This window comes from Balaenoptera physalus (assembly GCF_965194825.1).
Source record: "Balaenoptera physalus genome assembly, chromosome: 18".
In the NCBI taxonomy this organism is placed as follows: Eukaryota; Metazoa; Chordata; class Mammalia; order Artiodactyla; family Balaenopteridae; genus Balaenoptera; species Balaenoptera physalus.
In genome coordinates this window covers 61,300,861-61,323,048 of record NC_138899.1, presented here as the reverse complement: position 1 = coordinate 61,323,048, position 22,188 = coordinate 61,300,861, and the positions used below count along the sequence as shown (strand labels likewise).

At 35.5% G+C, this 22,188-nt stretch overlaps 1 protein-coding gene across 7 annotated transcripts; it reads left to right on the top strand.

The window, feature by feature from the left end:
* Positions 1-94: 94 nt before the first annotated feature.
* On the top strand, positions 95-21,843 carry ESD (esterase D). 7 transcript variants are annotated; one of them, XM_082435413.1, is made up of 12 exons: positions 919-1,197; positions 1,444-1,519; positions 3,385-3,433; positions 4,808-4,842; positions 5,766-5,840; positions 6,444-6,532; positions 8,830-8,928; positions 10,383-10,507; positions 11,579-11,698; positions 12,351-12,449; positions 14,422-14,589; positions 21,613-21,843. In XM_082435413.1, exons 4-12 carry the CDS (start codon positions 4,823-4,825, stop codon positions 21,691-21,693), a joined length of 876 nt encoding a protein of 291 aa, XP_082291539.1. In that variant the 5' UTR covers positions 919-1,197; positions 1,444-1,519; positions 3,385-3,433; positions 4,808-4,822; the 3' UTR covers positions 21,694-21,843. The 7 variants fall into 7 exon arrangements, with proteins under 7 accessions (XP_082291541.1, XP_082291539.1, XP_082291544.1 ...); XM_082435418.1 differs by lacking the exon at positions 4,808-4,842 and adding an exon at positions 4,609-4,689; XM_082435414.1 differs by lacking the exon at positions 4,808-4,842.
* The last annotated feature ends 345 nt before the right edge of the window (positions 21,844-22,188 follow it).

The window sequence follows — 22,188 nt, the reverse complement described above, 5'->3', positions numbered from 1 at the left end:
GAGGGGGCGGGGACTGTGGGGGGCGGGGCCGATGGAGGGCGGGGCTGAGGAGAAGGGACTCGGGAGTTAGGATTCCGGAGTGGGCGGGTCTAGGGGGGGCGGACCCTAGAGGGGCAGGGCCGAGACGGTGGCCCTGGCGGTCATGTTGAGGCCCCGCCTTTCCCTTGCGACTGCTGCTCCTCTTACCTACGAGGCCCGAGGTAAGACTAGGTCTGGATAGAGGCCGAGATGTCCTCGGCCCGTCTGGGTCTCGTGCTGCCCCGGTGACACGGCGGGGCCCGGTCGGGGCGCACGCTGAGGCCTGCGGCGAGTCGCGTGGGTGCGATCGCGAAGAACGCGGCCCCGGGCCCAGAGCGCGACGAGCCGCGGCAGGAGGCCGAGGGAGGGGCGCTGAGCCGAGGACTTTGTCCCGAGTCTCGGCGCCTCTTCCCGAATCCCTTTTTCTCACTGAGCTTCCAAGAATGTGTAACCCGGGGCGCTCGGGCGTGCGGTCTCTGAGGGCATCTGCCGGTTTATCAAGTACCCCACTACGTTTGCGTAGCTGTTCCTGCGTCAGGTGGATGGGTACCTCGCTCGTGGAGGAAACAGACCCCAAAGCGTTCGCAGCCTCCACGGGCGCCTGGGTCGGGGCCGGGCACCTGGGGATCCCGCTTCTCCGCACACGCTCGCAAGCACTTTGGAAGGCTGATCGTATTTGTAAATGCGCTGTCAGTTGTGTAGAGGTCTGGAGGTCGTCCGTGACTGGGTCGTCAGGGCGATGGCATTTGCGCGGACCTTGGAGGGCATTCGAGGTTGCAGGAATAACAATAGCTAACATTTGTGTGCGTATCATGGCCAGCAGTGTTCGAAGTACGTGAATTAACTCAGTCCCGGGAACAACCCTATCAAACTGATCCTATTAATATCCTTACTTTACAGATGGGGAAATGAGGCATAGAAAGATGACGTAGTTTGCCCCAAGTCACTACCACTACCAAAGAACTACCGTGTAAATAGTACGTGGTGAAGCCAGAATTTGAACCTGGAGGGTCTGGCTCCACAACCTGCTCTAAAACCATTGTACCGTGGCACCCAGTAGAAACAACCGGGCTATTCTAGAATCATACATAATTGAGTTTGACTAAATTAAGATAACAGAAAACAAGGCCAGACAAATACTGTGGGACCACTGAAGACAATTTTGAGAGCTAAGTTAAGGTGCTTGGAGCTCATGGATGCTATGTTTTTCCCCAGGGTGGATTAAAAATTCATCTGTGGGCAAGCCATGTGAATTTTTATGAAGGAAAAGCGATTATGCATAGTACACAGTTAATAATGTGACCAAAGTATATATAGAGTTCTGTTCATCCTTTTTGTCAGTTCATAGTTTCAATTTTGTGAAGTTTTAATGGCATCAAGCTTTTAAAAAAATCACATAATTACTGACACTATCTTCCATTTCAGTGACTTATTGGTTTTCAACTTCTGCCCTGACAGCAGAGTGGGATTAGTTCTGGACACCTGTAGCAGCATCCTGGAAGTGGGCAAGCATTTTTCATCTGCTAGTTAATGTGGGCAAGCTAACCAGGTTTTAAAATTGACAATGTGCTTAACACTACTGAACTATACACTTAAAAATGGTTAAGACAGTAAAGTTTATGTTATGTGTTTTTTATCACAATTTTTAAAATAAAATTATAAATAAACTTAAATGACTGATAACTCCAAGTAGATCATGTTAGGCCTGAAGATGTGTCGTGTATAGGGATCCATTGAGCAGTAAGTTAAATGGATTAAAGCCCTAGGCTTCCATGCAGGATTGATTTTAGTGAGACATACAAGAAGGAAACAAAGTAGGAAGGAAAATTTAATTTCTTGCGTATAATTAGGATGGTGGCAGTGGGAATTCAGAGACGGGGTAACTTTAAGACATTTCAAATGTAGGTTGGCCAAGACAGGCATAGATGAAAAGAGAAGCAAAAAAAGGAATAGAAACACTTGGTTTGAAGGTAGGAGACAGAAGCTTAACTTTAGATACGTTGAGTTTTACTAGCCTGTGGCACATCCTGTGAGAAGGTTCCAGCAAGAAATTTAAATTCTGGCACCAATGCCTGAGAACGACTGAATCAAGAGAGGCAGATTTACATTGTTTCAACGCAAAAATAGAGCAGAAACTTAGGGAATGGAATCCTGTTTTTTCACTGAGGAGAGGATTTGAACAAAGAAGTGACGGTCAGCAGTTCCATAATCGGGTGATGTTGGGAAGACGTGTGTAGGTCATTGAGAGCCAGTGGGGTGGGACACATTGCAGATGGAGAAATGGATCAAAGTCCATGAGAGAATGAGAACAAAAACCCAGGTAGAGATAGATAGAAAACTTTTGAGGCTCACGGGAAGAAGGAAAGAATGGGTGAAATACAAAGAACACAGACTTCTGGAGATAAATAACACTTAACTTCAATAAGTAAAGGGAAGAAAAGTAAGATTTGACAGTTTAGCCTTTTGGGGGAATGGATGCTTTGTGAATAAAGATGACTTTAATACTTTTTGCCTCATTGGCTTTCCATGTACCATGCACTGAGAGAAACTTTGTTCTCTGAAGAATATTGATGTACATTTCATTGACTTTCTAGGAAGACTGGCACTGTGAATTTTTTTTTTGCCTTTGTTTTTGGTTTTTCTCGGGGGAGGTGTTTTTTATTATTCTATTCTACTCTGTAATTTCATTTCTCCCCCAAAATCTGTTCTAGAACCGAAATGAAATGTGTCAGACAAATGACACATTTGGTGTCATTTGGTGCACACTACTACGTACATTTCTATTTATTTGTTTATTTCTGTGTATCAGTAACTTCACCATCATTCATAAGCCCAGTCAGTTTTCTCACCAGTTCATCCTTTCTAGCCAGTCAGCCCAGTAGTCCTTAAACCCTCATCTCTTCCCTTCTTTATCCTCCCCGCATTACAAGTTTGACCTACAACTCTTAGCTGATGAGTCTAGGCTTCTTATCTTTCTCTACTTTTCTAGTCTCCACTCCTGTTTTCTTCACTCAGTAGTTGACTATATCTCGTACTTTCAAATTACAATCTAAAACTTTTTCTATTTATTTAAAAGAAAAAAAAAAACCTGTGTTCGTTGGACTCTTATTCCAGGAAAAGTTTTTAACCAAACACAAGGCCTTGTGGCAAAATAGGTGTTAAGGTACTTAGATTATGGGCCAAGGTAAAGCGATGGTGCTGTTCCATCAGCTGCCCTTTTGACACTGCCATACCCAGAGTAGATAGTCATCTACCTCACAAGGGGAAAATGTCTCCGTTGAGAATGTGTAGTGTACTATACATGTCTGTATAACCTTTGTTGTGAAAAGTATGTCCCATTTATACACCATTTGATCTTTTTTTCAGGATCATCTACCCTTCGGTGCAGATAAAAAAGCAAGTAGCAGTTGGACAGGTACATTTAAGTTTTATTTTTATGTATTACTTTGGAAGTTGAATGAAAAATCTAGTAACTTGGTTTAAAATATGCTATTTTTCACATAGAAAAATTTTAGTGAAAAATGTCATCACCTAGTATATCATTTCATATATCATAGTATATCATATCTAGTTCTTAGCTTATGTCTTATTTTTTATTGAGCCTAACTTTCTTAATTGACAATTGAAGATAGTTTCTAAAATGGGTAGTTAGGGGGGAAAAAAAAACTAAAAGCTTTGATTTTATTTTTATTAATTCATTCTACCAATTTAAAAAAACAGTATTTTAACTTCGTTTTCTCTGGCCCAGTGGAAAGTGTTTGATTTTGAATTTTAATTAAGAACATTCAAAGAGCAGAAGAAATAGACTAGTTACGGATTACCAAAATAGATGAATAACAAAGTATAAAAACAATAGAGGTAAAGAATAAGCTAATTTTTAAAACTTTCACATAATTGGTAGTTAGAAGTTAAAAACTTATTCATTAGTTCAACAAATAATTATTAGGTACCTCTCACGTACTAGATATATGCTCAGTGTACCATGTTTTGGGAAAGCAGACATAGTCCCTGCTAGATCTAAAAAAATAGGATTTCCTTTAAGAATAATTCAGGTAAATTTTATTCCTTAACACTACTGTGTATATATTTTGTGTGTATATTTTGTGTGTGTATATTTCATGTGTATATATTTTAAAAGTATACATCTATCTCTGTTAATTCATTATTTAAGATAGTGTCATAAACAAGAATAGCTGAAGTTAATATTCAATAATTAATAACATTTTGTGGGCAGTTGTTTAAAAATTGGTCTTTTAAAGGTTAAAAGCATAAACCTGTGAATAGAAGGTAATGCTACCTCTGTGTATAATTGTAATACCCTAATGCTATAAAATTAGTGAATCTTTTCCGAAAAAAAAATTTTTTATGAGTATTTAAAAACCCTCTCAGGAGGCAGGAAAGCATAGCAGGAGAGTAGGGGCTCTGATGTCAGACTTTCTGGTTCACATCCCAGGTTTCCAATGCAAAGCTCAGTATTTGGATTTACTGAGGAGATTACTTAAGCGTAGGATTGAAACTAATCTTATTTAGAATTTTGCAAAGACGTTTCCAAAATAAGCTTTCTAAGATTATTGCTACATATCTTTTTAGAGTAACCTTAACACCACAACTGATCAGCGTACAGTAGAACATTCACTGAGAAGACCACCAGAGAGGTCATACCTGTTCCTGGTATCTGAGGATTTTTTATTTAGTGTGTATGATTTAGTGATTTGTAATAAGGAGAGGAAGGGAGTCCTTCCTCGAGAGATACAAATCAGAATCAGTCTGGTTTCTCTTTGCTCAACAGGTATTTACCATAAAGATGGTGTTCCAGTTTTTTTGGTATTTATTATTAAAAATTAATAATGTATGGTATTTTAACATTTAAGTTTAAAATTATTTATGAACACTTTAAAGATGTGTTAGAGAGAAAAGAATTACCAGACTTCAAAATTTCCCCATGACAAACTGTACTTTTAATTCACTCAGCACAGGCTTTTGTTTTACTTGCTGGTTTGTTTTAAAAGGAGAAATGTTGATCTGATAATTGTATATCACTTTCTCTGAAACACTCCTAGAATGAGTAATTTGATCTCGTTCAACATGTAGGAAAGTGCCTGTGACACTGTGTTCAGTAAATGTTACCTGTTATTATTATCAAAATCATTATTGTTGCACCATTTTCCTCCCATTTTAATATCAACCATAATGTCATACCATTGCCTCCTTTGTTACAGTTAACAGGTAAACTATTAACAATTTTTAATCTTCTAAGCTAAAGTTAATAACTTATTTATATTCTGCCTCTTTCTGAAAAGAATTTGGAAAAAAGTAAAAAGGAAAGGGACTTCCCTGGCAGTCCAGTGGTTAAGACTCTGCGTCCATTGCAGGGGGCATGGGTTTGATCCCTCGTCGGGGAACTAAGATTCTACATGCCACGCGGCACAGCCAGAAAAATAAATTAAATAAAAATAAAAAGAATTTGGGGCAGTCCACAGTCATACAGACAAAAAATCTTGTTAATAAATTAGTAATGACATTCCAAAGTACTAAAGTTTCCTAAAGTGAGTACCAAGTGTAAGTGTATGTACCAAAATTAGTCAGTTTCATAATATTATTTATGAGAGTAAATTAGCATGTGAAAAAAATTCAGGGTGGCAGACAGTTGCATATTTAGATAATTTATCCCCAAAACAGTTAGTTTTGTTTCAAATTTTTTAGGAACTGATTCTCTAGAAATTAATGAGATTAATCTTCACTAATAGGAGAAGAATGGCATTGAAACAGATTTCCAGCAACAAGTGCTTTGGGGGATTGCAGAAAGTTTTTGAACATGACAGGTAACTACTAAGAAGGTACAATTTTAGATATCTCTAATTCTGCTTCCGTCTAGTTGATTCTTTAAATAAGCCCATGAAAGATCACTGTTGCATGAATTACTGTGTACCTGTAAAAAATACCTGTGATTTTTATCAGCTTTATCTTATCTAGTTTTGATATTGGTGATGGTAATAAACTCTTAGTGATAAAAAGCAAATTAAGGATGTGATGCATTTCAGTGCCCGTGAACAAACATGTAGTTTAAGAGCTTTAGAATTCATTTTTTATAAAAGCTGATTTATTATCTCATATATCTCTTTAGAAACAATTTTTGTTTTAATAATTTTAGTGCTACGTTGAGGATGTTACATTTATTCTTTTAATTCAGCCTGCTCAGAATGACTGTGTACCATGCACAGCCTAGGCTCAGTTTGGTTAATATCAATAGATCAGTATGCTAAATTGGCCTCATTCTTTCTTTAAGGGCTATGGTATATTCCTTAAATGTTGGTGGAATCACTTACTTTGGACATTAAATCACTTATTTTATGTTTCTGTCTTGACTGATGGGGGGCAACTGATTTTTTTTTTTTTTTTTTTTTTTGTGACTGTTAAAATTACAGTGTTGAACTGAAATGCAAAATGAAATTTGCTATCTATTTACCACCAAAGGCAGAAACTGGAAAATGCCCTGCACTATATTGGCTGTCTGGTAAGTGTTACGCATTTGAGTTTTATAAAGGAGTTTCTTTTTCTTTTTAACTAGCTTATCTTATTCTTTAATCTTTACTTATTGGTGTGCTTTCTGAACCATTTATAAAAGACTTTAGGAGCCTGTCATAGTCTACTCTTACTTTATCCTGAGAATAATTTCAGACCTACTGAATTACATTTGTTATACTTCTTTTTCAATTAGGCCAATTAATTCAGCAGAGAATATAAAGTTCTCGACTCAGTGACAAGAGCTTAGAAAAGTTATTTACTTTGTACCTACTCAAGCGTTTCTTAGAGACTTTACCACTCAAATAGAACAGTATCAGGTAAAACCAGGACACCTGTGATATGCTAATTAGAAACCACAGCCAAGTAACTTCTTACAGTGTTCTCTGAAATATTTTAATTGGACTGACCTTCTCTGGCTACAATCTGGAACATCACAAAAGAATACTAATGCTTCTAAATCAGAGGTGAATGTTAAAGATTCTTGAATGGATTGCGAGAGAGTAATTTTGAACCTCTGTGCTAACTTTTCTTTCACAAGATGTTGGCACTTCATCTTTAGAAGCAGACATTATAAGAGACTCATAGGAACCAAATTATGTCATAGCGTTCTATTTTTGTTTCTTTAAAATTGCTTCTTATAACTTTGATTTAAATCCTCCCTTATGTATGTTTCCTCGAGGATATGCCCCAAATACCAGTCTTTAAAAATGAGAATATTTCATTTTAAAAGGTAAAAATTAAGTGCCTACCTAGTTATTTTTTTTAACATCTTTACTGGAGTATAATTGCTTTACAATGGTGTGTTAGTTTCTGCTGTATCACAAAGTGAATCAGCTATACATATACATATATCCCCATATCCCCTCCCTCTTGCGTCTCCCTCCCACCCTCCCTATCCCACCCCTCTAGGTGGTCACAAAGCACCGAGCTGATCTCCCTGTGCTATGTAGCTGCTTCCCAGTAGCTATCTATTTTACATTTGGTAGTGTATATATGTCAGTGCCACTCTCTCACTTCATCCCAGCTTACCCTTCCCCATCCCCGTGTCCTCACGTCCATTCTCTATGTCTGCGTCTTTATTCCTGTCCTGCCCCTGGGTTCTTCAGAACCATTCTTTTTTTTTTTTTTTAGATTCCATATATATGTGTTAGCATACGGTATTTGTTTTTCTCTTTCTGACTTACTTCACTGTGTATGACAGACTCTAGGTCCATCCACCTCACTACAAATAACTCAATTTCGTTTCCTTTTATGACTGAGTAATATTCTGTTGTGTATATGTGCCACATCTTCTTTATCCATTCATCTGTTGATGGACACTTAGGTTGCTTCCGTGTCCTGACTATTGTAAATAGTGCTGCAATGAACATTGTGGTACATGACTCTTTAGGAATTATGGTTTTCTCTGGGTATATGCCCAGTAGTGGGATTGCTGGGTCGTATGGTAGTTCTATTTCTAGTTTTTTAAGGAACCTTCATACTGTGCCATAGTGGCTGTATCAATTTTACATTCCCACTAACAGTGCAAGAGGGTTCCCTTTTCTCCACACCCTCTCCAGCATTTATTGTTTGTAGACTTTCTGATGTGCCTATCTAGTTTTAATTCAACAACTAATTTCTTTGATTGAAAAAAGCGAACCAATTTTGCTAGAAGAGCAGGGTATTGCCAAAAGCAACAACAAATTACATGTTTGTTTTAGAAACATAGTATTGTGTAGCTAAAGATGCTCTTAGAAATCATGTAACCTGTAGAATAGGAAACTATTCTATAGTACCAGGGAAATTATATATTACCCAGGATCACATAAAAGAGTGAACAAGTTTTCTGATTCATGGTCCAAAGCTGTATTCATTCTTTTCTCCTGTTCTTTTTACATTTTGTTTCTGGTGAGAGCTACTGCAGTCATATCTCTTGTTAAAAGAATAACACACCATTAGGGTTGTAATAACATTTGTTTTATGCACCATATTGCCATTCTACAGTTTGAATAATTCTAAATTCCCAAACACACCTGGTCCAAAGGATTTCAGTAATTGAAATTTTAGTGAGTGACTTTCAAAGGACAGCTATGGGAGCATTTAACCTAAGACAGTTCTTGGATTAATACTGTTACATATTTTATGAGAAGGGAAACTTTAGTGTCTTTTTCAACATTATTTCTTAAAACAAACAAACAAAAAACTTTTTAATAAGTGAGCTTTTTTTCCTGTGTTATAAGAAGATTAAAGCTTATAAACCGTTCACAGGTCACAGCGTTATCATGAGATAATATTTTTGATCTTTAGGTTTAACTTGCACAGAACAAAATTTTATATCAAAATCTGGTTACCATCAAGCCGCCTCGGAACATGGCCTTGTCGTCATTGCTCCAGATACCAGCCCTCGTAAGTGTTCTTGTTCCAGAGGTCCTGTGTAAAAATATAAATCTTTAAGACTTAAGTTACAATATATACACAATTCATTTCATATTTTTGCTATTTATTAATCTTTCAAGCAACATCATGTCTCTAAAATACCATGCTGTAATTTTCCTCACTGAATTTTACTTATAACGTCACCCTTATGAGAGGGGACAGTTTTGCTATTCCCATTTTACAGATTAAGACACTAAGACACTTTAAAACAGAGACTGAGCAACTCAATTAATAATGTATCATATTGGCACTAGTGCCAAAATAACCTACAATGCATAGGAAATAATTATTTTTATTCCTTGGGTAAACTGCCTTGTCACGTGGTAATTATCTTTTCTCATTTCTGTTAGTCATCAAATAGTCGTACAGTTAAACAAGTATTAGTTTTAATGTAAATGATTATAATGTTTACATTAGAGAAATGAGAATATCAAATATTTGAGAATTCAATCCATCAGATAGTTGAAACTTGTTTTGGGACCCTATAAGGGTCAGGAAATGGAATTTAAATGGTAGCTAAAACTATCTGGAAGTTGAATGGCTGGCCTTGGAAGTAATGCATTTCCTTTCACAATCCATATTATGTAAAAGTAAGACATGTGTCACAGGAAATGTAATAAAATGTTTAATTCAGAAGAGCATCAAAAATATAAAATGCCTTGGAATAAACTTTTAAAGTATGAAGATTTATTTTAAAAGAAAACGTAAAATTTCCTAACTGTTGTAAGTGGAAGAATGCCATGTTCCTGGATGGGTAGACTGACTATTATGAAGAGGTCATTTCCATCAAATTACGTATCACTATAATTTTATTCAAAATCCCAGTGGTTGGCTTTTTAACTGTATGCAAGGATATAAAATAAAACGTAATCAGTTAAAATAGAATATAAGAAAATCCCATTGGGGGATGGGTAAATAGGGGAAACGTGATGGAATGATTCCAAAGTACATAAGGAGACATCTTCAGTTCAGAATAGTGAATTGAGCACAAGCATTTGTTCCCCTTCCCTTCTAAGATCACAGTGGTACAGAGAAGTAAAGAAGTGTTGGTAATGAAGAGGGTCATCAGAGAAGGAATCTTAACACATTTCTGAAAGATAAAAAGAGAGTATAAGCCCTTTGACAGGTAAAACAGAGTGAGGAAGGATATGTTCAGAATACATAAGGAGGGAGCTTCGTCAGTGAAGAAAGCCAGTGAATACCCCAGCCTGGAGGGCCATTCCCTCTCTTGCCTCATTGGCTAGAACTAGTCACGTGACCCCACTCAAGGGGGCAAGGAAGTCTGTGCCCCAAAACGCAGAGAGCCCACGATACTTGGTGAACAGCTCTAATGCAAGTGAAATTTCAGGTTCATTTTAAAGTGTGTTATTAAACATGGGCCATTACGACAGAGTAGATGAAACCACAAGATTTGTCCTTCATAGGTGGCTGCAATATTAAAGGAGAAGATGAGACCTGGGACTTTGGCACTGGTGCTGGATTTTATGTGGATGCTTCTGAAGATCCTTGGAAAACTAACTACAGAATGTACTCGTATGTAACGGAGGAGGTAATTTAATTTACAGTGTAATTATTAATTGATGGCTGCCAAAAGTTTGATTTTGGACACAAAGTCTTTCCAGTCCCGAGAATTTTAAACTAGGGTATGGTATTGATGAATCTATTTGGTACATATTTATTAATTATCTTAGTAAAAATTCCAACGTTTACAAGTACTATAGTCCTATTGTCTGCAATTTAAATGAACACTAAGTACAATTTTAAAGAGTTTAATAATTATATTAATACCTGTATACACTACCCAGGTTATACAAAGAAAATAGTATATGAAAAAACTGTATTTTCTGGCAGCTGGTTGGTTCATCCAGATATATTTCATAGTGATTAAAATCAAAAAGGATGAGTGGTAAAGCATTGCTTCTATTAATAACATTTGTGTGCAGTTTATGCATTTTTCTATGATTTTAATTGTTAATGTGCACATCATAGAAACTCAGAAATGATAATATAAAATTTTAATCACCCATAATTCTGTCACCCCAAACAACAACTATATTTTGGTATATTCCAGACTTTTTCTAATGACTAGTTTTCATATAATAGTAAAACATTTTTATCTTGTTCTTTTTTTAGTTGTATAAAGTAAATATTTTCTAATATTCTGATCTATTTGTAACATAATTTTAATAATTGTATAGTATTCTGTCATATGCCGTGATTTACTTTTTTCTAATGGAGGCTATTTATATATTTACATATATTTTTTTTACCATAATACGTATTACTGCATTGATTATCTTTGTTTATAATTTTTTACCCATAAGGACTTTTCCCTTAGAAGAGATTCCAGGAAGTGAAATTTCTAGATCAAAAGTTTACAACATTTTAAAGTTTCTTTCTGCATTATCTTCTTAGAGTTGCTTTCTAAGGAAGATGTAACATATATTCTCCAGTGATATATTAATGATCATTGTCTAGCTGACTTTCTTTTTTTAATCTTTACTAGTGTAAACCATTGTAAGACTGTGAATATGGAAGTATTGATTATTTTTAGATGACTTTGAAAAAGTCTAAACTTATTTCTGTCATATCTCTTGTCCCACTATTAAATTCTCTCTAGCTTCCACAACTCATAAATACCAATTTTCCAGTGGATCCCAAAAGGATGTCTATTTTTGGCCACTCCATGGGAGGCCATGGAGCTCTGATTTGTGCTTTGAAGAATCCTGGAAAATACAAAGTAAGATTACCTAAGCTTCTAGTGACAAGATATTTCTCTTGAATAGTATAATATTAGGAACTTTCAAAGATTGAAATTAAGATACTGTTGTTTTAGTATTGGGACTAAACTTTTCTAGTGTTGGGAATTTCAAGGGGTTTGTGGGGCAAGAGTATTAAATTTGACCACACAATATATGCTACAGAATCAGAAGTATAGGAATTTTATCCCAGTGGTTTCTCATTGGCCTATGAGAGGTATTATAAAGCAATTTTCATTGCTTCTATTCAAACTATAGTTTTCTAGGCTTTTTTTCCCTAAAAGTTATTATTGATTAATGTTATTGTGACAGTATGTTATCATTTACTTTTACCGGGAATATTCTTGTAAAGTTGACTTTGATTTTTTAAGTGGAAAAAATGAGTAGAAACGCTGAACATAAACTTTCATTTGTGCCTTATTTAATGAAAATGTAGCTCTTTTAATAGAACACACAAAGGATGTGGTATCTTGGAGAGGCATATAATCTAAGCCCATAATATAGCAAAAGGAAAATTGTTCACAGGGATTTTCATGGCAAGTCAGAGTTTTTAAGCAAGTTGTAAATACCTGTTCATATTCAATTTAGCAAAATATAACTTGTTTTTAATTTTTTTTTCGTTTGTTTCTGAAGTCTGTGTCAGCATTTGCTCCAATCTGCAACCCAGTGCTCTGTCCTTGGGGCAAAAAAGCCTTTAGTGGATATTTGGGAACAGATCAAAGTAAATGGGAGGTAGGTACCGGATGGCGGTCTTCATACTCATTCTTAAGTTTTCAAATTTGTTAAAAAAGCTACACACTACAGACGTTACGTTCTTAACTTACTCAAGTTAAGGATCCAAAGCAAAAAATAATTAACTAAAGTGTATACATATAACAATAACAACAACAACAGAGAACAATTTTTCAATGCATTGAATTATGGCAGATAGTTCTGCGGCTACATTTTGTTTCTGCTAATGATTCATTTATATGTTTATTTTCTAAATTAACATTACAAAAAATACCCCATATTACTAAATTTAGACTTACCTCATATTAACTGTGTGCTTAATTGTATGATAAGAACCACGAGGCCTGGCTTTTCATTTCGTGTATCTGTTTCAAAGTCTAGCATCGCTCAGATTTGGATTTTAAATTCTAGACTTAAAAGCTCTTAAAAATAGATATTGTGTATGTAATATACATTTATGAGAATATTTCCAACAGTAAGATTGCTTTTTCAAGCATAGGAGCAGATGCTTCTAAATGAAAATAAAAATGGTAAAAATGGCCCTTTTTTCCTGAGACTGATTTGCTCTTGTGCAGAAATGGGCTATTTGAAAACTCCACCAAATGTCTGAATATTTTGCATATGAACTCATCATCATGTGCATGTTAGCAAGTAGAAAATCGAGTGGGAAAAAAAACTTTTTTGTCTTATTGCTGTTTATTCAAAGTAATTTACACGTGGACCCCTATTTTATTTAAGATTGGTCATTGAAATTCTGACAAATTGGAAGGTTAATCTTTTAGTCATTAGAGTTTTGTTTTGTTTAGGCTTAGATTTTTATTATATTGGAAGAATGCTGAAAATTATTACTATTAGTTACTTTGGGGACAATGCATTGACAATGCTTGTGCCTCAGTGTTTTGAGTCCTAACCATGTGCAGAGTTTGTGTGGGGTTTTGAGATCTTATGTCAAGAAGGTGATGACCCTTTCCTGTCCACAGGGGCCTTATGGTCTAATAGAAGTTTTGAGTAAAAGACCAACTGATTGGGAGAAGTAGGGGAGAGGTCCCCTACAAAGGAATCTGTATCATTTTTCTCCAAATGGCAGTAGATTTTACTATTTTAATTATGCAGTGTTTAGGCTATCATTTAATTTACTCTTGGAATAAGGAGGCCATGCAAAATTATGAAATCGTGGAACTTTGAACTAGCTGGACTTTATAGGTGTCCTTCCACTCTCTCCTTTTAAGATTAAAGAAAGCAAGTCTTAAAAAGCATGCTACTTTAGAAGGGGAAATCTTTTGGTTTTTGTGTGTTTTGATCAATGCATAGAAGTTGTCATTAGTGAATATACATGAATAATCAATATTTAAAGATGGATGTAAAATAGAAAATTGTAACTAGCGGCAGCTCCTCACATAATAAATTTGAGTTGTTAATATGATTCAGATTGTTCAAATCAAGTCTTCCTGAAAGTTCCTGGAGATAGTAGACATTTGGTGCCGTTCAGCCGATAGCAGAAGAGAGATTTATGTCTGGAATTAGTCAAAAAGAAGGGACAAAAAATAGACTATTTATTTGAAATAGAGAATATTTGGAAATAGAAAAAGATAATGGAGTTAGAAGAAATAGTCAATTTGTAAAAGGATTTACAAAGAAAACAAATTAGTTTTCTTGGAGTTGAGAGGTGATTAAACCTTAAAGGTTTGGAAGAAAAAAAGCTATATACAATGAAGAATACTTGAGATATAGAATTCTTGCCATTGGTCTAGGACTGGTTGAAAGTAGAGAAGAAGCTGTAATTGAGGATAGAATTCTGAAGGCCTTGTAAATAAAAACCAGACAAGCCAACTTAAAAGCATATTCTCAATTTAATCAGTCTTAGAGCTGAAATGACTTTAAATTTCTATTCAGTTCTAGTATAGTGTATTCTGAAGAATATCTTTCTGGGCACTTTCAAATTTATTTTTCATTATTTCTCCCCTTTTTATAGGCTTATGATGCTACCCATCTTGTGAAGTCGTACCCAGATACTCAGCTGGATATACTGATTGATCAAGGAAAAGATGACCAGTTCCTTTCAGACGGACAGCTATTACCTGATAACTTCATAGCTGCCTGTACAGAAAAGAAAATCCCTGTTGTTTTCAGATTACAAGAGGCAAGTACTGGGAAACCTTAGCTTGTTCTAAATTAACTATAAAAAAAACAAGATTCCATAATACTTTCTTAATTTTATTTTAGAATTTGAAAAGCTACCTCTAGTAAGGTATTTTTTAATTATAATAAGACATTTAAAGTGAAAGCCTTCCTATTAAGTTAATGATATCTAAGACCAAATTCCATAGAAATAGGAAAGCTTTTGACAGTGAAAAGTATTTACAATTTTCTGTCCCACTGTAAAATCAGTAAATAACACGAATTTAACGCTTGAATAGTACTTAATTGTCAACATTATGGGGTATATCTTCCTTGACACATGCGGCTATTGTTGCAGTAAAATAAAAGGACAAGCTTCCGCCTTCATTACTCTTCACTTTAGATACACATCTTAGCCTCAGAAGCTGTGTATTATTTGTCTTACACACACACACACACACACACACACACGCACTTTATATTGTTTGAGTTAGATGCTAATCTATTTGTTGTGCTACTTGCTAGTTGTTTAAGAATAATTACTGAATTTCAATTGGTTCGCAAATTTTCCTTGACTAAAATACTTTTGACTATTCACTACTCACCTAACTCTATGCTAATACAGCTATAATTAAAGAAATTCTACCTTTATTTTTTTTAAATTATGTATTCATAAGCTTCAGAACATAATAAAAACAAAATTTTTATTTCAGGGTGAAAAGTGAACACTGAAAAGTATATATGGTTGTGATTTTTTAAAACATTTTTATTCATGTTTAAGGGTAATATGTCAGGCACATTGATCTAAAACCTATACTTATGATGATAAGTGTTCAAATAAATCTAGATCAATGTGTAATGTGGTATATTTCAATTTACAAAAATGTTTTCACAGCATGAGCTCATTTTAGCCTTATATGACCAGATGAGAGACCATTCCTAGCCTATCCACCTGTTTGGGTTTTTTTTTCAACTTTTTTTTTTTATTGTGGTAAAATACCACAACACCACATAAAATTTACCACCTTAACTATTTTTAAGTGTACACTTCAGTGGTATTAAATACATTCATAATGTCGTACAGCTATCCCCACCATTCATCTCCACGATTCCTTTCATCTTGTAAAATTGAAACTGTTTCCATTAAATACCAACTCCCCATGTCTCCCTGCCCCCAGCCCTTGGCAACCACCGTGTTACTTTCTGTCTCTCTTACTACTCTGAGGATCTCATACAAGTGGAATCATACAGTATTTGTCTTTTTGTGACAAGCTTATTTCACTTAGCATTGTCCTCTTAAGGTTCATCCGTGTATCATGCGCCAGAATTTCCTTCCTTTTTAAGGCTCTTCATTGTATGCATATACCAAATTTTGCTTATCCGTTCGTCTGTCAGTGGACCACTTAAGTTGCTTCCAAGTCTTAGCTATTATGAATAACGCTGCCGTAAACATGGGTGTACAAATATCTCTCAGGATTCTGCTTTTAGTTCTTTCGGTTATATACCCGGAAGTGGGATTGCTGGGTCATATGGTTGTTCTATTCTTAGTTGTTTGAGGGACCTCCCTACTGTTCTCCAGAGCGGCTGCACCACTTTGCAGTCCCACCAGCAGTGCACAAGGGCTCCAATTTCTGCACCTCCTCCCCAACACGTCTTTTCTCTTTTTTCTTCCTTTCTTTTTCTTTTCCTGGATAGTAGCCATCCCGGTGGCTGTGAGGTGGTAATGTGGTTTTGATTTAAATTTCCCTAATGATTACTGATGTTGAGCATCTTGCCGTGCTTATTGGCCATTTGTATATCTTTTGAGAAATGTCTATTCCAGTCCTTTGCCCATTTTTCCATTGGGTTGCTTTTTGTACTGAATGCTATTTGTATTGAGTTTTATGAGTTCTTTATGTATTCTGGATGCTAATCCCTTATCAGATAAATGATTTGCAGATATTTTTCTCCCATTTTGTGGGTTACCTTTTAACTCTGTTGATGTTGTATCTTGATGCACAAAATATTTTAATGTTCACGAAGTCCAATTTGACTGTTTTATTTTGTTGCATGTCCCTTTGGTGTCGTATCTAAGAAACCACTGCCAAGTCCACTGTCCTGAAGCGTTTGTTCTATGTTTTCTTCTAAGAGTTTTATAGTTAGTTTTATAGCTTTAGGACCTACATTTAGTCTTTAATCCAATTTGAGTTAATTTTTGTGTATGGTGTTAGGTAAGGATTCAACTTCATTTTTTTGCATGTGGATTCCAGCATCATTTGTTGAAAAAACTATCCTTTCACCATTGAATGGCTTAACACTCTTGTCAAAAATCATTTGACCGTATATTCCAGGGTTTATTTATGGGCTCTCTATTCTATTCCATTGGTCTATATATCTGTCTTTATACCAGTTACCACACTTTTTGATTACTGTAGCTTTGTAGAAAATGTTGAAATCTGGAAGCATGAGTTCTCAGGTTTTTTTCTTCTTTTTCCAAGATTGTTTTGGCTATTTGGGCTCCCTTGAGATTCCACATGAATTTTAGGATGGCTTTTTCTGTTGCTGCAAAAATTGCCTTTGGAATTTTGATAGGGATTGCATTGAATCTATAGATTGCTTTGGGTAGTCTTGACACCTTAACAGACCATGAACATGGGATGTGTTTCCATTTATTGTGTCTTCTTTAATTTCTTTCAGTAGTGGTTTATTCATTGTACAAGTAGTTCATCTTCTTGGTTAATTCCTAAGTATTGTATTCTTTCTGATGCTGTTGTAAATGGAGTTGTTTTCATAATTTTTTTTTCAGATTGTTCATTTTTAGAATATAGAAATGCAACTGATTTTTGTGTTTGACTTTTTATCCTGCTACTTTTGCTGAATTATTAGCTCTAACAGTTCAGGGTTTTCTACACACAAGATCATATTATTTATGGACAGAGATAATTTTACCTCTTCCTTTCCAATTTGGATGCCTTTATGTCTTTTTCTCGCAAATTGCTCTGGCTAGAACTGCCAGTACTATGTTGAATAGAAGTGATAAAAGTGGGCATCCTGTCTTATTCCTGATCTTAGAGGAAAAGCTTTCAGTATTTTACCATTAAGTATGACATTTGCTATGGGTTTTCATACATGACTCCTGGCCATCTGTTTTACAGATGAGGAGACAAGCTCAGAAAAGTAACCTACTTATCTAAGGTCACACAGCTAGTTTATGGTGGAACAGGCCTGGAAGCAAGGTAGTCTGATTGCAAATACTATCCTCCTGTTATCTGTCTAACCATTCCAAAGCAAGGCAAAGCAGTACTCCTAAGGAGCCAAGGGATGGAATTAGAGCTAACATAAGGGGAAGTTGTGCATAACCTGCTACTCGTCTAACTCATGCAGCAGATCTTAGCAATTTCCCTGATGTCTTTTTAATCTCCTTGATATTTTTAACATGGAAACAATACATATATCATGTGGGAAAATAAGTCCAAAACCAATACATTATGTATACCTTGTTTGTGGGTATCCACCATATAGAAATAGATTTTTTTAGATTAATTTGAAGATTTATCATCAGAATTACATGTTTTAGATCAATAATCAACCTTATGAAATTTGATTATAAATATAATAGTATGTTTAACTATATTAACTATTGCTATAAGTGATGTAACAAAGCATGTTTTTTCCAAATGACGTTAACTTCTTGGCTCTATTGGTGGTGTTGCCTCTTCTGCTTCCCTTGTGTCTATGTCAGGAAATTTCATTGTTACCACCAACAACCAAGTTTCAGCCTGCCAACAAAGACTGAAAAAACTCTAGAGTTTGTTATAAAAACAACAGTTAGAACACTGATGAAATTCTTGGGGGGAGAAAATAAATCAACTTATTTCTAAAATGACTATATCCCAAGCAACTGAAAAACGTAGTTGTCTGTACTTAATGAAGAGTCAGTACAAAGCATTCAATTCTTTAAAAAAAAAAAAAAAGTGAGAAAGTATTGAAATCATCAGTCACAATTTTTAGCTTAGGCACAATTTTCTGTTCTCTTTCCTTCCAGCATGGACAGGTTAAAAGTGAACTACACAGTCTGAAGCAGATTATGTTTAGGTTTGTTGTAATTGAATGAGCAACTGAATGGACATACCTGGGCACTGGCTCCAGGGAAGCAACTTTTCAGATTTTCCAGCCAACTTCTGTTGACTTCAGATTACCTCAGGTCTGAGGGCACTTGATTATAAGTACAGTTTATCTGTATTTCTTTATGAAATGGGAGCTGTGAAGGATTAAATAAGCTGAAAATAATAGTGGGTAATATAAATATGTGATCTAGGGAGGAAAAAAAAATTATTGCAATCATGTACATGGTTTACCCAACTTCATTCATTTTCCTCTTTTTAATGATGTTAAATGCTCACAATCTACATTTCTATCAACTGTCAAAAAAAATTGAGGGAGAAGTGTAGTCCATAGGGATATTTATTTGGTTTTTATTATACTTCATAATTTTTCTTTTTCTATTTTCACTTCAGTGAATCTAAATTGAAAATGCACAAGGTAGCAGAATTCTGATAGCTAATATACACAGATCAAGTCTTAGTCTGAAGAGGAAAGGCCTAGTATGTCTTATTGTCACTTATTGAAGTAATATAGTGAAGAAACATGTTCAGTTTCAGACCTAATGGAAACTTCCAGAAACCAACATTGAAGCAAGGCTATAGTACCTTCTCAAGTCTCAGGCCCTTTTTGAAGATTCAGAGGTTGTTTTGGCCTCTGTGCCTGCCTGTTAGAGAAGAGTATGAACATGGCACAGAATTCTAGAAGTACAGGGCTCTCTCACTCATCTGTATCCCCATGCTTAGCACAATTACCTGGCACATAAACTCTCAGGAGGTGCTTATTGAGTAAACAAATGAGCAGCTTTCAGCCATCTTCTTCTTTGTACTCTGAAGAGACTTCATAACTCGGGAATTCATATCTGAGCTTTGCTAATTGGGTCTGGAAAATATGTAGGAAAATACTGCCTGTAAATATGTAGGAAAATACTAGCCGCTGAAGCACTGCTTCTTTTTTTGAGAATTGAGCAAAGAATAAAAGAATGAGTTCGTTTATTTTTATACTCTAAGAGAGTTTTGCTACCAAGGATTTTTTCCATTTCAAGTGTGAGGTAGAAGAGGAAAGGAAGGCCCTTTCAAGTGTCACTAAATGAACGTAGTCACACAAGCCGCTTAACATACAAACCAATTCAAAGAATTTGATGAAAGGAGCTACCCCCATTTAATAAGATTGACCAGCAGAACTGGAAACTAATCAAGAATCACACAGTCAGCTCTAATTATATAAATGTCTTATATCTACCAGAATGGCAGTAATTCAAATGTATTCTCTTGCCTTTATGTTGACATTTTAAAAAATCTTTCTTGGTCCCTCATGATAGGCATTTTCTATCTTCTCATGAAGGTAGACCTTCAGTTAAATATCATTATGGAAGGACATTTGCTTTGTATTTTAGATGAAATACACTGTTATCTTGCAGTACACCCCTGAGAGCTCAAAATTGTCACTTTGGTTTACTCTGGGACTTCTCTGATAAAATAGTAATAATAATAAATAATAACAATAATAATAGTGGCTACCCAGTATGTGCCTGAAACTGCAACACACTGAACATACGTGCGACGAAACGTGAAAATACAACATACTCAGTCGCGTTAGGATTTTTGTTAACAAGTGTTTCGAGGCATCGATTTCCTTGCATCTACACCTGTTTTCAATCAGATCCGTCTTCCATCTGTGAAAAATGGCAGGTACTTGGTACTATATTTCACAGGTTTTGTGGCCTGAAAATCATGGGCATGTTTAACCGCTTAACAACTCAAGAGTTCCATGGTGGAAAATGCTTTTCTTTAACTTTCTTTATGTAAGAAACTGTCCCTCAGCTCTGAATTTAACTAATTTAACTGGGACTGGTCTGATCGTTGAGAGATGTGAAACCAAATAATTCCAAGGCTCAGCCTTAATTTTGACAACATTCCTATCAGATTCACTTCCACAGTTTGGCCACTGAAAATAGAAGACAGATTGCTTTTAAGTTACTTTGATGATTTTAAACTAGAACTCTTAATTAACTGCTGTTCCCAAGATATGCACTGCATACCCCTGCCAAGTAAGAGGTAGAGAACATTTACTGATTCATCAAAACCTTAGGGACTTTACCTTGTTCCCTGAAACCCAGGTGATATTTTTATTAGGTTTTTTTGTTTCTTAAGTGCTTAGAAAAATTCCTTTTTCCTCCCATCAGAGACCATTCGCTCGATCTTAGACTTTCATCTTTCTCAGATTATTCTATTTTGTATTTTAATTGTGTTTTGGCAGGGTAAGGGCTGTCCCCAAAATTATCTGGTTTTTAACACTCTCTGATTCTTCCCACCCTATTTTTCTTTTCTTTTTCCTTTGAGAGCTACTTATTTTGTCCTCAGAGGACACCCCGAGAAAGGATTGCCTCTCCATTTACCACTGATTACCTATCAATGATTTTATTTGACCAGATAGAAATCTGTTTCAACTCAAATACTCGGCACATTTTCTCTCTGCTTCATGGTAGTTTTCAAAAGTTTACTGACTTTTTACCCAGTTTGATTTATTGCTGAGGGATGTCAGAGTGTAATGAATTATTCCTTTTTCCTCAGATAAAGATACGATATGCTTTTACTGTGCAGGAGGTCGAATTCTTAACGTGATTTATGATGGCTGTGTTTAACTTCCCAGTGATAGGGCATTTGGGCGTTCTTCATGTTCTTTCTCTGTATTGTTTATGTGTGCTTATTTTGTATTTTAGCATTCCCTTATTGATGGTGGTGCATTGCTTTTGTGAGTTGAAACTTTTTTCAACTACTCTTTTTTCAGTGAAAATGTTGAAGTACAAGTGTAATAAGCTTTACTTTGATTATAAACCTTCCATATGTTGTGATAGTTTGATTATTTATAAGCAAATTAAGTGACAGGCAAGATATATTTAATGTCCCTAATATCGATTTTTCTGAATAGTAGATAAATGTCTTATCTCTATTTTGTCTTCTAGGGTTATGATCATAGCTACTACTTCATTGCAACCTTTATTACCGATCACATCAGACATCATGCTAGATACCTGAATGCTTGAAAAACTTCGGATAAGAGAATCTCTTCAGGATGATAAAACTGTAATAAACAGACTGGCAAGGAAAAAAGATTTTAAAACATTGGATTTTGTAGTGCTAAAAATGCTTCATTCTGTAGTTGAATCACCCTCTGAATAAATATATCAAACCTGCTTCTGATTTAAAAAGTTACTTTACCATTGTTCACATGGGAAATATTTACTACTTCACAATTTTTTCGAGGTAATTTGGAAATCATTGTTGTGTTGACCTCAGGACACAGAATATGAATATAATCCCATTGAAATCATGAAATGCTAACTCTGGAACAGAGAGTTGTTTAAAGGTAGTTTAGCCTAAACTCCTCACCTTTCCAGACTTTAAGCCCCTGAAGGCATGGGCTGTCTTCTTCCTGTTCATTGTTACACACCTAGTGTCTAGCAGCTGCTTGGCTTCTAGTAGGCATTGAATTGAATAACTATTTGTTAGTTATTGAATAAGCAAGTAGGGTCAGAAAG

What these genes read in the sequence shown, in the direction of transcription:
- ESD (XM_082435413.1), top strand. Translation starts at nt 4,823, where the DNA reads ATGGTGTTCCAGTTTTTTTG. An exon ending in AAAGTTTTTGAACATGACAG is followed by an intron (nt 5,841 to 6,443) that starts GTAACTACTAAG and finishes TTAAAATTACAG; the next exon opens with TGTTGAACTGAAATGCAAAA. An exon ending in AGAATCCTGGAAAATACAAA is followed by an intron (nt 11,699 to 12,350) that starts GTAAGATTACCT and finishes TTGTTTCTGAAG; the next exon opens with TCTGTGTCAGCATTTGCTCC.